This window comes from Acanthaster planci, linkage group LG05 (assembly GCF_054643075.1).
Source record: "Acanthaster planci isolate LZ-2023a linkage group LG05, COTS_SCS, whole genome shotgun sequence".
Taxonomy (NCBI): domain Eukaryota; kingdom Metazoa; phylum Echinodermata; class Asteroidea; order Valvatida; family Acanthasteridae; genus Acanthaster; species Acanthaster planci.
Genome location: NC_141781.1, coordinates 14850893 through 14867633, shown reverse-complemented (window position 1 = coordinate 14867633; position 16741 = coordinate 14850893). Strand labels below are relative to the sequence as shown.

Genomic DNA, 16741 nt, shown 5'->3' with positions numbered 1-16741 from the left:
CCAAATATTCGCTGGTCCCTTAAAATCTGTTATTTTCACATTTAACCCCTGCTTTTAGAAATCCACAAAAAGCTTTTGATATGCTTCCTTGTTTAAATAATGTTAAACTTTCTGTCTCCTTCACAGACATTGATGAGTGTATTTCCATCAGCAATATTTGTTATGGTGGAGAATGCCGTAACACCCCTGGTGGATTCCTGTGCATTTGTGGCCCCGGTTTCACTCTAAGCCAAGATGGGACAAGCTGTTACAGAAGTTCAGGGGAAGACGGTAAGAAAGAACCTTCAATGCCAGTGTTTATAGACGCTTGTTCTAAATGTCAGTAGAAATTTTCTCTGGATGCTTGTTGGGTGAGAATAATGATTGGTTTCATCACTTGAGGGCTCTGTATAGATTCGGAACTTCACTTCCAAGAAGATTTTGTTTGGTTGTTTGTAAGAAGGAAAGTAGAGCATGGAAATAAGTTACCCAGTTGTTGTATTCAATATTTTGCACAAGAAGTTACTTTGATTACTTATTTGAAGTTGTTGTATAAGCCTATTTGAGGCATGGTGGACACACTATGAAGGCACCATTTGGTTTGAGTAAAATCTTTCATGTTTAATGCAAATTTACTGACTTCAAATAGTGGCACCTATTGTTTTTGCTTTGTAACAGTTCAAAAAAGCCCTGTCAATCTTTTTTATTTTTTATTAATTAATTTAATCAAATTTTTTGAGCAGCTCTAGCTTGACAATCGTTTTGATTGATACTCTTGTAATTTGAGCGTTTTCCTTCTCCCTCATAGACATCAATGAGTGCATCACTATCCCGAACATCTGTGCTGGTGGAGAATGTCGTGACCTTCAGAATGGATATCAGTGTATTTGCCGCAATGGCTACATTCTAAGTCAAGGTGGAATAAGCTGCTCTTTGAGACCTGGAGGACTCGGTAAGGAAAACCTTCAGTTTTGCTGCAAGTCGGCTTTGTCTTAAATTGACAACCCTAATAAAGTTTTGTCTAAGTGATCACTGGATAATCTGGACAGAAGAAAGGGGTTCTATAATTGAATTTTCTTTTGACTTCATAGACATAAATGAGTGCATTTCCATCCCCAACCTCTGTTCCGGTGGACGATGTCTCAACACCCAAGATGGATATCAGTGTATTTGCCCCACTGACTACACTTTAAGCCAAAATGGGCTGAGCTGTGTAACAGAAGAAGGTAAGAAAATGCTTTGAGTTTTAGTTCTGTTTTGATAAATGGCAGCAGAAGCATGTACATGTTCATACACTGTACATGAAAATGAAGATGCACTTTGGGTGCCTGAAGTCACTTTCTTATCTCCATTGAGGAAGGTCTAGATAAGTTGGAACATCAATGATGTGGTCTCATTATTCCTGACCCGTGCCCCCTCAGATCAATTGACCTATTGAATAACTGAATTGCCTTGATAACAGTTTGATGTACATAGCTGTGAGAATTATTTTCAAGGACCCTGTGGACTTTCGTGGAGAAAGAGATGGCACTTTGTTCCCTAGCAGTAATGTCCCTTCAGGCTAATGCGCATGCACATTATTTGATTTTCACTTGCATGGTACTTAGTATATACAAGCAATTTTCATCGACACAACTGTGTCATTGGCTCTGCCATCATTTGCTTCATTCACTATCGTTAGGGGTTTTGTGAAAATCTCATAATAATCATGAACGAAAGAAAATACAAAAATCTGACAACCTGGCTACCAACACTGAGTGATAGATGAATGTAAGAGTAGTAATCTTTTTGCTGGAGTCAGAAGGTGGTGTCTAACACTGCCACATCGGAAATGTCCCATACAAACAAAACATGCATGCCATTATTGATAGTGTGATGGGAAGTCACACTGTCATGCTTTCAGGCTGGAAAATGTTTCATTGGTTAGTAAGGATAGGACAGAGAAGTGTCGATTAATTGCTTGGTTTTCATTATTCTAGTTACATTTTTAGCATGAGAATTCACATGTGGGCATCAGAGCTTGAGGATAGCCTGTTACACTCAGTGCATTAGAGTTAATTGGCAGCCTTGTAATAATGCATTTCCACATGTCTGTCTTCGCAGACCGTAATGTGTGCACCACTATTCCGAACATTTGTGCTGGCGGAGAGTGTCTCAACTTGCCACAAGGTTACAAGTGTGTCTGTGTGGGTGGCTTCATTCAAACCCAGAATGGGGTGATATGTTCTGGAGGTGCTGGAGAAATTGGTAAGAACAGATCTTCCATGGCATTGTTTCTTCAGCTTCCTCTAAAATGCCCATGCGCTCTTGAATTCAGTTCTAATTAGGACACAGCAGATTTCTCAAGGTTTGGACCTTAATTTTTTATGTTTTCATCAAAGTTGACATTTTCTTTCAGAAAGGAAATGAGAGCTGGGAGTTTGCCTTTTTCAAGAAAGATGATAAGTTATTGAATTTTTCAGATAGTATCATTATACCTGCTGATGGATCCATGAGTGTGTAGAGGAGATTTCCCTCTCCTCGAAAATAATATATCCAACTTAAATGGGCTCACAGAACTAATCACTGGCCATACAGCCCTCCTCAGCAGTTCTGCTCAAACTCCTGGCTGGTAGCTCCCTGGCCCCAGATTGATTTCCACTGCACAGGTTATTTTTGACTTTCAACTTCAGACTAGGTCTGCCACTTTGGCTACATTGAAAGTCTTTTGAAATTCCTCACCTTATGGACATTTCCTTTCTTACAGACACTAATGAGTGTGTTACAATTCCGAACATCTGTTCCGGTGGAGAGTGTCTCAACACTCAAGATGGATACCAGTGCATTTGCCGACTTGGCTACACTTTTGGCCCAAATGGGATGCAATGTACACAAGAAGTCTGTAAGATGGAATGCTTGATTTTGGCATAAATTTTAGATTGGGCTAGTAGGAGTGAGTAGAAATTTTGTCTAGATGCTTGCTTGTTGCTGTCATGGAATTGGAATGTACTAATCTTTGATGAATTTGAAACTTTAAGATTTTGCCTCTTAGCTCTGACCTGCTCTAATACAAATGCACTTTAGAAATTACCCAGACAATATTAAAGTCATTTTGGGATATTGAAGTACTATATCTTCAAACTTGCAGAAAACAGTTTGTATACACATTCTACCTACATATAATAGGTATGTCTGTTGCTGGCTTTCTGAATGCATAATCCTGCCTAATGAACTGAGTCAAAAAGTCACCCAACTCATGTTGACCTCTATGTAACATGTAGGTCAACTTGAGTTGTGGTGACTTGAAACAAATTTTTGAACGGAAATCATTCAGATTTGTCAATAGTTTTACCCCTGAAGTGATTGTGTCCAGATCAGACAGGCTGGCAACTTTCTTTTGGAGTTGTTGATGTCCTCATTTTTTTCTTTATCCGTTTTCATTTAAATCTCATTGTAGAATATTTCTCTCTTGCAGCATTTGAAAATCCTTTTTTTAATGTGATTTTTCTATTCTCTTGTTTGCACAAACCATATTTAGTGATTTTTTTTTAAATGGGGAACTCGGATTGTTCTTGAAACTTCATGAGAAACAGTTTCTAAAAATAGCAATCAGGTACTTAGTTCTTGTTGGTTATAATGTGTGTTAATGGGCCAAACTTCACAGTTCTTCCTTGTGCTGTTACAGAAAATGTAGCACGTTTGGTTACCCTGTATCAATAAATTTAAGGATTCTACGCTTACAGGATTAGTATAAAATTTCCTTAGCAATGGCATAAGCTTAGGATGGTGTGATACGTTATACGTACACTTATTTGGTATTGCCTTGGGGAGAGTGTCACATCCAAGTGTCCTTTCTTCAATCTAGAGCTTAGCGTTTCTCTGACTTGGGAATGTTTTGAAGACCATAAAATGGTTAGACTCTGCCGGGAGACTCCTGTCATTGGCTTCATTTTGTTTCATTTGTATTCACTAAAATCTTGATCCTTCATCCTTTAGCCCAGGGATCTAGTCAGAACCCAACAATCAAGATAGGCTGTGAGAAATGACTGGTTCTTATTGGTGGGCCATACACAGGCTAAAACAGTGTTGCATCAACTCTTGCCCTACCTGAATTATTATCAAGTTAAACCTAATCTCTCCCCAGTACCTGCTAGGGGTCTCTGTTTCATACGGTATGACCAGTCCAGTGGTGAATGCTCATCTGAGCTGACTCGCATCATGTCTCTTGAGGACTGTTGCTGTTCGTTGAGTGTGGCCAAGGCTTATGGGTCCAGCAGGGGAAATTGTCAGCCTTGCCCAAGACCGAATGAAGGTAGGCTCCTTTCATGATCCATGATATGGAAAATCATTGTGAAGTTAAATTCTCAAATTTTCTTAGTTTTGGTGAGCTTGAGATATCAGCAGCATACAATTTCATAGTCATTAAACTTTTTACAGATTAATGGTTTCATCATTCTTTTTTTATCTGACTTTCAGTTGCATGTCTAAATTAGGTAACTCCTTTAAGTATTATCAACTGTAAATTTAACTTTCAGCTGTGAAAGGATGTTATGATTGTCAAGCCCAGCTGACAACTTACCAACGTCAAATCAGTGCAGTGATTAAAATGTATTCCTTTTCCTCCAGCTGCCTACACGGACCTGTGTACGAAGGTTTTGCCACCTGGCCCAATCCGTGACTACTGCAGCCTGAACCCCAACATCTGCACCAATGGTGACTGCGTGTCAGTGGGGGACACTAACTTCCGCTGTGACTGCAAAGAAGGCTTCAGAAGACAGACACAGACTGTATGCATTGGTGAGTGAATGGTCTGATCAGCACATACAGCAGGATGTTTAGGAAGATACGAGAAGATTCAATAGGAGGACAGAAAAGAAAGAAATCAGCTGGCATTCTGACACACAGGACATACTGAAACTTTTGAATCAGTACTCATAAAATGCTCTGCATTGAGAATTTGATAACAGGCTGTATTTCAGTATTTTGTGATAAATAAGTATCAAGCAGTTTGGTTTAGGGCCCACTCCAAAAAATGAAAAAATGAGGTGCAGGAAGATGTGTCTTTTTCAAGAAATAGATGTTAGCATCTCCAAGTGTAAGCAATTTTTCATGAAACCATTCCCTGACCAGCAGCATTTATATCCCTTGTGTCTTTCACCTGCACATTGTCTCATAGAAAAGACTTTAAGTTGTCAATATTGCCATTATGGTGTCTTTACTACATGTTTTTGATTGTGAAATCTTAATCCCAAACTGGCTGATTTACTTTGGTAATCATCCTACTGCTGGCCCAAATTTGTGGGCAGTTGTGAGACTAGCACAGAGCATTACCTGGAATTTATTTCACATAGTTGTTAAAAACAAGTTGTCTGTATGGACGAATTCACATTTCTTTTCAGTTTGCAAGGGATTTGAATGTAGTGGGACATCACACCAGTGTTGGAAAAAAAATTGTAAATATCTTTCTTTTGGGGTCTTTGTTAGATATCAACGAGTGCTCTGAAGCAGGAAGATGTGTGAATGGGGAATGTAACAACGTCCAAGGATCCTACTATTGCGAATGTAACCCCGGCTTTGAACTTGCAGATGATAGGATGTCATGTCAAGGTGGGTGTATCTTCATCAGATGCAATGTCAACTATCCAGTACATGTGGCTGACAAATCTGAATTCACATATTGACCTGAACATGGGATGGAGTTTTTTTGCAGTAATGTGAAGTAATTTAGCATTATTATTGTTTTATTGAGAAACAACAATACATGGCACCCCCTGAGGCTGAAATGGGTATTGTTTACAAAGTGTCTTTTAAAAGTGATGTAATTTATCACAGTTATAATATGACATGTCACATAATGATACCGGTTCACTAATAAGATTCAACCCTCTAAATAACCTAACCAAGCAACTAAATCATTAGGAATTATGTGTTAGTCAAGGAATGGGACTGTTTTTCATCTGGTTTGTTTGACAGCGTGGTTCAGGTATAATATATGTATGTCTGAGAGTTCTTTTGTTCTCCAAAGGATGAAAAAGGGTTTGTGCAAGGGGGGTCTTTCTTATTAAAGAGTAACTGAGTGTACATCTTCCTTCTAGAGTCTGGATATCAAACAAGGTCAAAGCATCCACATATTAAGTAGTGTATTGTTTGCATAAATTAAGGCATAGAGCACATTTTGCACTTTTTCTATGCTTTCACACCGTTTTCTGGTAAGGCCCCCATTCCAAGCAGGAGCTTGATATTTGAGGATAGGGCAGATATATCCCTTGTATATCAACAGCAGGTCACAACTTGAAAGGTGATATCATTTTAAAACATGTTGCATGTGAATTTTTCCATTGGATCTCTTTAAAATGTCTGTTACATTTGAGTCCCATTTTAAATCATTTTGAATGATAATACCCAGGAGCTTTAACTTGTTGACAAATTACAACTGGTGATTATCTTTACAACTGCAGACAGTAAACCAGGGTTTCAAGTGAAATTTGTATGCATCATAGAACACTTCGTTGGGTTGGAAACAGCACTTTGCATGTTGGAGCTTTCATTTCCACTTCAACATTCAACTAGTGTCAAATCATTCTACATATTTTGTAGGCATTAATGCCATTAGAAGGTGTTGCATCATTAATCATGGCAAGAAACACTATGGGGCCTAAACGGATCCCCTGTGATATTCCAGCATGCAACGTTGACCAGTGTGAAAGGGATGATCTATACGGTACGCATTGTTGTTTTGACTGTAGAAAACTCATAATCCAAGGCACAAGGCTGGGACAAACTCTAAGGCTGATAACTTTAGATGTGGCTATGGACTGATCTAAACCGTCAAAATGCTTTTGAAAAATCAGTTGCAACAATCGTGGAAAAGGATTTTGGTTTATCCGCATTGACAAAAACATGTAAAATGTTGATAATACAGTGTGACGTTGACAAATATTTCCAGTTGCCAAACTGCATCGAATCCACCTTTGGCTGAATATCGCCTAGTACTCATTTAGCAACAAAGCCTTCCATGATTTTTACAAAATGGTCTGTGAGTGACACGGGTCATAACTTTTCCAGGGAGGAAGGATTTGACTTTGGAATTGGGATCACGATTGCTCATTTCCATTCATCAGGAACAATATTTTGTTGGATAGATGAATTGATGATATGAGCGAGAGGTGTTGCGAGTTCATAAGAAAACTTGCGTACTGTTCTTGTGGGGATACCGTCAGGTCCTCCAGTGTCGTATGCTTGACTTTCACCAGCTCTCTCTGTACGTCCCATGATATATCGTTGGTTTCGGTTTTGGTGACGGAAGAAATGTAGGTAGGTTGATGTGGTCAGTGGGTCCAAATCTTGGGTAACTGAGATGAAGTATTTGTTGATTACATTTGCAGTACATGTAGTTTCATCATCAGTCAAATCACACCCGGGTACTGTGATGTACGACTGATCCCGTCTGCCTCCCATCATTATTGTGATACCAGGATGCAGGGTTACTGTTCTTCAGTCAGTGTACACCCATGGGGTAGTAATCAGATGCTGCTCCTCTGATTAATCTGATCACTTTGTTGTGAAGATGTTTCCTTTCATCCACACGGTTTTGGCTATATGCGCATTGCCTTTCTTGAATAAGCAATTGAATCTCTCCTGTCATCCACGGCTTATCAGATGAATGTAGTTGTATTTTCAAGATGTATTTTTTGCGTTGGGGAGATGTTAATTATATATAACGGGTTTGCCCTTACCCAACCTATATTAATAAACACTGTATGCTCAGTGCTTGTCCGAGAGCTTGCGAAAAAAAACCTCACAAGCTTACTCGGGTGGGACTCGAACCCACAAGCAAGCTCTCGGACAAGCACTGAGCATACAGTGTTTATTAATATACGTTGGGTAAGGGCAAACCCGTTATATATAATTAACATCTCCCCAACGCAAAGATACATCTTGAAAATAGTTCGCGGTACCCGCTGCTTCATTTGACTCGGACCAGCCAGCCGACCCCGGCAAGCTCGGTGGTCGAGTGGTTAAGACGTCTGCACTAGTAAGCAGGAGGTCGTAGGTTCGAGTCCCACCCGAGTAAACTTGTGAGGTTTTTTTCGCAAGCTCTCGGACAAGCACTGAGCATACAGTGTTTATTAATATACGTTGGGTAAGGGCAAACCCGTTATATATAATTAACATCTCCCCAACGCAAAGATACATCTTGAAAATAGTTCGCGGTACCCGCTGCTTCATTTGACTCGGACCGGCCAGCCGACCCCGGCAAGCTCGGTGGTCGAGTGGTTAAGACGTCTGCACTAGTAAGCAGGAGGTCGTGGGTTCGAGTCCCACCCGAGTAAACTTGTGAGGTTTTTTCGCAAGCCCTCAGGCAAGCACTGAGCATACAGTGTTTATTAATATACGTTGGGTAAGGGCAAACCCGTTATATATAATTAACATCTCCCCAACGCAAAAATACATCTTGAAAATAGTTCGCGGTACCCGCTGCTTCATTTGACTCGGACCGGCCAGCCGACCCCGGCAAGCTCGGTGGTCGAGTGGTTAAGACGTCTGCACTAGTAAGCAGGAGGTCGTGGGTTCGAGTCCCACCCGAGTAAACTTGTGAGGTTTTTTCGCAAGCTCTCGGACAAGCACTGAGCATACAGTGTTTATTAATATACGTTGGGTAAGGGCAAACCCGTTATATATAATTAACATCTCCCAAACGCAAAGATACATCTTGAAAATAGTTCGCGGTACCCGCTGCTTCATTTGACTCGGACCGGCCAGCCGACCCCGGCAAGCTCGGTGGTCGAGTGGTTAAGACGTCTGCACTAGTAAGCAGGAGGTCGTGGGTTTGAGTCCCACCCGAGTAAACTTGTGAGGTTTTTTCGCAAGCTCTCAGACAAGCACTGAGCATACAGTGTTTATTAATATACGTTGGGTAAGGGCAAACCCGTTATATATAATTAACATCTCCCCAACGCAAAAATACATCTTGAAAATAGTTCGCGGTACCCGCTGCTTCATTTGACTCGGACCGGCCAGCCGACCCCGGCAAGCTCGGTGGTCGAGTGGTTAAGACGTCTGCACTAGTAAGCAGGAGGTCGTGGGTTCGAGTCCCACCCGAGTAAACTTGTGAGGTTTTTTCGCAAGCTCTCGGACAAGCACTGAGCATACAGTGTTTATTAATATACGTTGGGTAAGGGCAAACCCGTTATATATAATTAACATCTCCCCAACGCAAAAATACATCTTGAAAATAGTTCGCGGTACCCGCTGCTTCATTTGACTCGGACCGGCCAGCCGACCCCGGCAAGCTCGGTGGTCGAGTGGTTAAGACGTCTGCACTAGTAAGCAGGAGGTCGTGGGTTCGAGTCCCACCCGAGTAAACTTGTGAGGTATCATGTAGGTTCGCATATCTTCTGAAAGAGCGAAGTGCGCTATGGTCTATTTGTATGAGTTGTCTTCACTCTGGATTTGTCACAATATTGGTTCAGTCGCCATAGTAACATTGCATAATTGGACAAGCCTACTGGAGACAGAATTTGAACTTTCTTACAAAAAAGACTAATTTTGTAATGATTTTATCCATTAAGCATCTCCCTCGTCGGCTCTTGTTCAACATGTTTAAATCATTGATCACATAGGAGAGGGCTAATATCGAGCTGGTTCAAGTCATCCAGTAGGATGAATCCGGCATCTGGGTGTTTTATGGTGAGGAGATCCACTGAGGTCTGGATACGCTGGAGTAATCGATCCACCACTAGGTTGTCATGTTGTGGGTAGTATATTGTGGCACAGAACACACATGAAATCAATTAAATTAAGGTAGCCTGTGGGATGAACTCGATCCACATGACTTCAACTTCAAGGTCATCTGAAGTCAAGGAACAGTAATATTTTATAGGCTAGAATGGGTGGATTTCATTCTTTACACACAGGACTACTCCACCTCTAAGACGATATATTCTCGATTTGCAAACCATGGTGTATCCTGGAATGGACACAAGATTGGCTAGTAGATCATGTTTATACCATGTTTCAGTGATGGCACATACGTGAACTTTGTTGATGAGAAAGATTGTTATATATTTAATTGGCCCATAATGACAAAACACTGTCGGATTGGACTGAAGTTTTAAGAAGTATACAAGGCATTGATGTTTTGTGGGCTTCTTTGTAAAGTTTTATTCATGCAACATTGCATGGATGAGACCAAAGCAGGGAGATAGAGTTTCCTTCTTCCTTTTTTGTCAGTTACAAAACAAATTAAAAAATCACCAACGCACCATCCCTTTGTGGATTTAAACCCTTAACAATACTTGTCATTTTTTGTTTAATGAGTAAGTGAAATTTATTCTCATGGGCCCTCAGACAGCACTAAATATACAGCATGAACTAAAATGCGTCTGCATCAAGATAGAATCATGTATTCAGGAGCTTGCATATCCTCTTCCCTTTGATGATTACATTCTTCCTGGAATAGGAAATTACTAAGATGTATTGCCCTCTCTCTCTCAGTCACCAGCTTCAAAATATCTTGCTTATTATGTAACATTTGTCTCCCAAATGTCAGGATTTCCCATCTGCTTTCAACAGTGAATAGTCACCAGCAAATGGGTCATTTTCTTTATCGAGACTTGTTTCCTTGAGATACAGTAGTTCTCCTGTCTGAAAAAGATTGTCCTTATCAAATGTTTGTGTCACCTAAGTTGTTTTAAGGTCACAGTTTTACAGAGTACATATGGCAGGAAACTCAAATTATTAGGTATGTTTGTATACAAGTTATATGAATAGTGTACATTCTTAAAGTCAGAGAAAGAAATGTTAAGAAATGTAACAACTGTAATGAATTTCTAACACCCTAAGAGATGAACATAATTTGTCATGTTATAACTTACAATGCAAGCTTCCACAAGTTTATATTGTATTTAACATGAATAAATAGTTTTTAATCTTTGTTTTCTTTGGTTGAATGCAATCCTGACTTCAATCAGACATTCAGTAATAAAATAGACACAAAATGGTGTATTAAATTGATTCCAAACACATTGAATATCAATTTTGTGCTGCAAAATTTACAAACTGGGTTAGTTTGCTATAGTTGGGGTGAAAGATGGTCAGCATACTCCACATAAGAGGCGGGTTGAAGGACATGGGCTGACTTAGAAATGAAGTTCAGGAATGAAGTGAATGATGCACAGCCATCCGTTTTGGAACCGAAACTGCATGCAAAGCACACGATCCGTGCAGCCTTTGTGTATTTAAGCTCCCAATTACAAGCTCCCAGCTGCCTGTTGATCAAGTGGAGCTTTGACAATGTATTGCTAGCATATGTAACAACAGGATGACAAACATTTAAGAAATGTCGGTGTCCGTTTCCATAGAGGTTCCCTCTTTTTCAGGAAGTTATTGAGCAGCTGTTAGGATATATATAAAAAAGGCGGAAGGACAGCACCCGTCCTGTTTGCCATTCATGTGTTCCATTGCAAGGTCGCCATAACCAAGTGACCCTTACCATCAAGGATGAGAGAAAAACGGAAGTCACATTTTGAAATCCAAAATCAAACTGTCCTTGGTGAACGACTCACATTTGTGCACACCAGTGGGAAGAACAGATTTTTGATCATAATCTTAAATTACCGTGACAACAAAATAGCCGCCCTATTAATTTTGAGAGTTTGAACTTGGGTACATTTGAGGGTACATAACTCTCTCTTGCTGGTGGGTCTATTGACTCTGACCTATTTTATTAGGCAACAACTGTTAAACTCATCATGTAGAATGTTGTTGAAAAATACGTGCCATTTCCCACTTCAAGGCAGTAAATGCTTGCCTCTGTATTGGATTCAAAGTACTTCTGCAGATTGGCTGTAGATGACATGTGAAGGTTCCTTGAAAAGAATTTGAACTCTGTTTCAGTTTCTGACTTGGTGACATATATTCTTGTCAATTGACATACATCTACAAAGCAAAAAGTGATTGCACCTGTGTGTACTATGGGCTATGTAGGCCAGATTTGTGTGTGTGTAATATTTTTATGGTATTGTGGTTAACAGTTAAACTTATAAATGTAGTGCTTGCTGACAGTCAGTATGCTGCAGTTCATTTTAAAACCATTTTTCCCTTTTTTGTGTTGGACCATGTGATGAAATTAACACGCTTGCTCACTTATGCTTAACAAGAAAGCTTATGGTAGCATGTTGGAGTTGTAATTGTGAGTTGTAAGGTAAACCGAATTGTCGCAGACTCACACTACTAAAAAACACATGTGGTGGGCTAACTCCTGGAACTTGTGTGACTTATGATACCTTGCATATACTTTTCACTTTCTCAGCAGATATTTAACTTTATTTTGCTGTAACTTGTGGGAAGTGGCAAGCATTGAAATATTTTATATATTTTCTTGGGATTAAAGTAGCTAAGAGTAAATGTGATAAATAGAAATGTTTCTAAGCTGTTACTCTTTCTTTTGGACAATTCGGCCTCTTAATGATTGCTATCTCACCATAATGTTAGGATTTTTAATGATAAATTATATCTGCAGTTGCTCTGTCTAAAGCAAAATGAACAATCCATAATATTTTTAAACGTTAAATGATGATAATGTACTTCCTGCTTCACACTGGATGGATACATGTTTCATTTTGGTCAAATATGTCACCAACCTCAGTTGATGTTTTCAGCTACTGATTATTACCGATATAAAATGGCTCTCAAAGTTGTCTAAACTAAAGACTGGTCTGTCTAGGTTTTTCAAACTGGAACCATGTAGCACCATTTTTATGTTGATATCTTTACCAATAGTTGGTACAATTTTGTTAAATGGGATAGGTATCCCGTATGCAGAGTTGGCAAGTTTGCATGTACATGCATGCCTGGCCTTGTTTTGTGTTCATGTCATGTGTGTAGCCATAGTGCTCTGGAAGCAGAGCTGATGAACTGGTAGGAAAAAACTGAGGGGTTTGTGTGGATGTCTTCATTAGAGAGGACCAGTGACCAAACTGTTGAAGTCGGCATGCATGGGGACCAAAGCAGAAAATTCAGACTTGCAATATTGCATGACATTCGCTGAGGATAAACAGGGTCTTTTCTCAGTAATGTGGAAATAAGAAACAAATGATCAGATGGATAGATGAGCAGGGGCGGATCCAGGAATTATTGAGGGGAGGGTCAGGCCAGAGATATTTTAATGATGAAACATTATACAAGACATACATTGTTCACCTTGGTATTGTTGCACTTACTCTAGATATTTTTTATTATTTTCCCCATTTTTTCTTGTTTTATTTTCTCAGAACAGGTCTCTCCCTCCCCCAGATCCACCCCTGATGAGAGGGTGGTTAGTGCCCAATCGACTCTTTGAACGCTGAACCCACCCTTCCTTCCAAAGCAGTTTGCACATTGGTTGTTCACTTAAGTTTATTTGTTCTGTATGCAGAATTTTCCTCTGTTAGTTTTGTAAATGCTGCAATTATTATTTTGCTCCCCCCAGATATCAATGAGTGTGGTCTGAATCCAAACGTCTGTCTTCATGGGACATGCCAGAACAGAATTGGCTCCTATGAATGTCTCTGTTTCCCAGGCTACAAGCTCTCTGTGGATTCCAAGTACTGTGTTGGTGAGAACTCACACTAAACAGTGGCAGTGACAGATCAAAGATTTTCAGAAGAGAAAAAATTCAGACCCTTTCCACTGCAAAGGGGTGAAGGTGGTTTTCTCTAATTATGTTAACGTTTAACCTTGCACATGTGGTTCAGAAAGCTTTTTATTCCTAGAAGTACTTTACTTTCCTTACTTAATAAAAGATGGAGCATCACGACCATTCCCCCCTTCAATTCACGAATAGATGATCATACCTTGTGTTGGCCATCTTGAATTGAAAGTGAGGCGAAGCTTTCCATTTTAGGAGTATGTGAGTTACAGTAACAGTGACAAAATGAAAGTTCAATTCAAATTCATGCCAGCTTTTGTTTAGAATAATTTAAAATTGTCATAAATTATATCCAAATGTTTTAAGCCACAGTTTGAAAAATGAAAGTAAGGTTTGTAGCCTAAAATAGTCAGGTACCATCACATTATATTGAATAGGATAGATGCAGGTAACAAGTTGAACAAATAGTTTCCTTTTGAATTATGGTCTATTGCCAGTTCTGTCTGATGAATCATGGACAGCTACATGTAATACTCTGTGAATCAGTACCTCGTAACTGTTGAGATAGAGACTGGGGAAATGTGTGAATTTTTCACTTTGCATTTAGTGGTTATGTGAACGAAGACCCTTTATATCTGAATACATTGTACATTGTGTGTATACTTTCTATACTTCATACTGCATGTGCAGGGACAACAGTGGAGGTGACACCTCACTCTCGTGTTCATTCACCAGTTGAAACGATATGCAAACTTGCATTTTTTCTGCGCTGAAGGACAATGTTGGCCATTCGATTTTTCGTGTCCTCCTCATTTTTAACAAGGTCCATATAGTTTTTTCTGTCTGTTTTCTTTTCAGATATCAATGAGTGCAGTAACCGTGACGTGTGTATCAATGGGGAGTGTGAGAACCTTGGTGGCAGCTACAGATGTGTGTGCAGGGAAGGCTTTAAGGAATCCTCTCAGCCTGGGCAGTGTATTGGTGCGTAGGAGCTAGGCTCCATTCATTCAAACCTGACATTTATCATGTCATGTTTCTCAGCCAGTAAGGGACTTTAAGAGTATGGGGTGGGGGTTGAAAAGGAGTTCTAAAGATGCTTCCAAATCCAGAAAAGAAGTGAAAGAAAGAGACTACCCAGCACCAGTTGATCCCAATATCCCACCTTTGTTCTTAGAGCCAATTGAATGTACAAAAAAAATGGTAACCTTCATCCACCAAAGAATTTTTCTACTCTGTATAATACTGGTGTGGAACACATTACCCCTTATGTATTTAATTTTCTAACATTGTTTATCTAAAAAATAATCTGCAAATTATATTCCAGATATATTATATTCCATTTTTGATGGTTGTTATATGGATGATTCATACTTCAGTGCGCCACCATGAGGTTGCCTCCAGAGGGGCCTTTTTTTGTAGAGTGTCATGGGAAAATGGTCAACAAAGTTCAGTCAATGAGTTTTGCTCTGGTAGGGAAATTGAACCAATGTTTATTTGTCTGGGAAAAAGATTTGAAAGGGTTTTTGAGTATCAGTGTTAATTAATCAAAGTGGTGGTATTTTGAGAGGTAAGGAATACCCCGATCAATCGCAGAATTTACAACTTGTCCACTGACATTCACTCCAACATATTAAAATCACAGCAAAGCGGCCATGATTTTGTTGGCTGTAAACTAGAAAAATGACCTCTAGGTGGTGTGCTATATTGTAAATTGCCCATATTCATTTTATTGGGACATGGTTGTTGGTATGTTTTAGTGTAACCCAATGTTGGACAGTAGCAAGTACAATGTACATCTAGGTGAGTACTTGTACATATACAAAGTTTAAATGCACTCAATTGGTTGAAAGTTTATCCTTTTCATTTTGATTTTTCCCCCAGATATCAATGAGTGTGAAGAGGGTCCGGCTGATCCCTGTGGCAAGATGGGAGATTGCGTCAACATCCAAGGGAGCTACCGCTGTCATTGCCCCATGGGATACACGCAGGGAAGCAGTGGATGTGAAGGTGATCAGAGACTTCGCAGTCAAGATTATTGTAAAAACCAAAACATCCCTGAAACAAAACACGCTGGTACAGAGATTGTCTCAAGAATGTTGTCTTAGCCATGTTTATTTTAATGGGATTGTGGTTATCCCAATTCTAATGGAAGTCTCCCACTTTTGTTCAGAGTATGAAGAATGTAATGCGATTTAGGAGGCCATGGTCCAGTGGTTTTCGGTATTCGGTTTGGGTTCAAATCCTGTGGGCAGACCTATCTTGGTGAAAGCACTGTATAACTACCACATATTTTTATTGTTGAGATTTCAGAAAGCTTCTTGGAAAGATGCCAAGAGAGAGACTATTTGTCCCCATGTTTAAGGAAATATTTTTTATTCTTGAATTTGTTATGGCTTTCATTTGGGTGTTGTTTCCAGGAAGTATCTTTGATTTTGACGTGATAATTTGCTTCTGTTCAAGGGTGGACCCGGGTCTAAATTTTAAGGGGAGCCAAACTTATTGTTGAGGTAGCCCCCCAAAATTGTGTTTTTTCATGTAATCTTTTATTGCCTTTCTGGGGTGAGGCTACATTTTGGGGGAATTTACATCCTTTGGAAAGAAAGCAAAATGAAAGATAGCAAGAAAAGTTGCTTTTCTTTCATATTTTTTATTTGTATTTAATTTTTATTTTGGTCCCATTGTTTTTTCTTTTTTTGAGGGGGGGGCAGAGCAATGTTGACCCCCCTGAATCCACCCTTTACTTGTTATACATATTTTTTTATTGTTGCAAAGTACATTCCATACATGTGACGATGGCATAATGACATATTGCTTTAACAGGCTAATGTCTTAATGTGGACATTACTGGAATTAACTTCATGATATCAGTGTCACATTCCAAATGTAAACAAAATATAATAGCCCAACATTTACAAAAAAACAACACTCGCTACTGCAATAATTCTAAGTGCAATAAGATTAGCAAGTGACCTAAATGTCAGATTTAGACCTGATAGTAGTGACTCGATTTTTGAGAGGAATGCAGTTGCTCTTTATTACTATTATTATTATTTATTTGGCCAAAAAAGAGTGAACAAAACAAACTAAAACATGTATTTTAAAAATAAAAAGACAAACTTCAAACAACAAACTAAAAGAACCCACTTTAAGATG

The 16741-nt window shown here is 39.4% G+C and overlaps 1 protein-coding gene across 2 annotated transcripts in view; it reads left to right on the top strand.

Annotated features, from left to right (window-relative positions):
- LOC110977321 (fibrillin-3-like) overlaps positions 1 to 16741 on the top strand; it is a 94299-nt gene that overhangs the window by 25077 nt on the left and 52481 nt on the right. For both annotated transcript variants that reach the window (XM_022231322.2, XM_022231321.2), the window contains 11 exons: positions 127 to 270; positions 788 to 931; positions 1071 to 1205; positions 2083 to 2226; positions 2726 to 2860; positions 4103 to 4270; positions 4585 to 4755; positions 5443 to 5565; positions 13430 to 13555; positions 14447 to 14569; positions 15470 to 15595. In XM_022231322.2, coding sequence (XP_022087014.2) covers positions 127 to 270; positions 788 to 931; positions 1071 to 1205; positions 2083 to 2226; positions 2726 to 2860; positions 4103 to 4270; positions 4585 to 4755; positions 5443 to 5565; positions 13430 to 13555; positions 14447 to 14569; positions 15470 to 15595 — 1539 coding nt within the window. The remainder of the gene's footprint in view (positions 1 to 126; positions 271 to 787; positions 932 to 1070; positions 1206 to 2082; positions 2227 to 2725; positions 2861 to 4102; positions 4271 to 4584; positions 4756 to 5442; positions 5566 to 13429; positions 13556 to 14446; positions 14570 to 15469; positions 15596 to 16741) is intronic.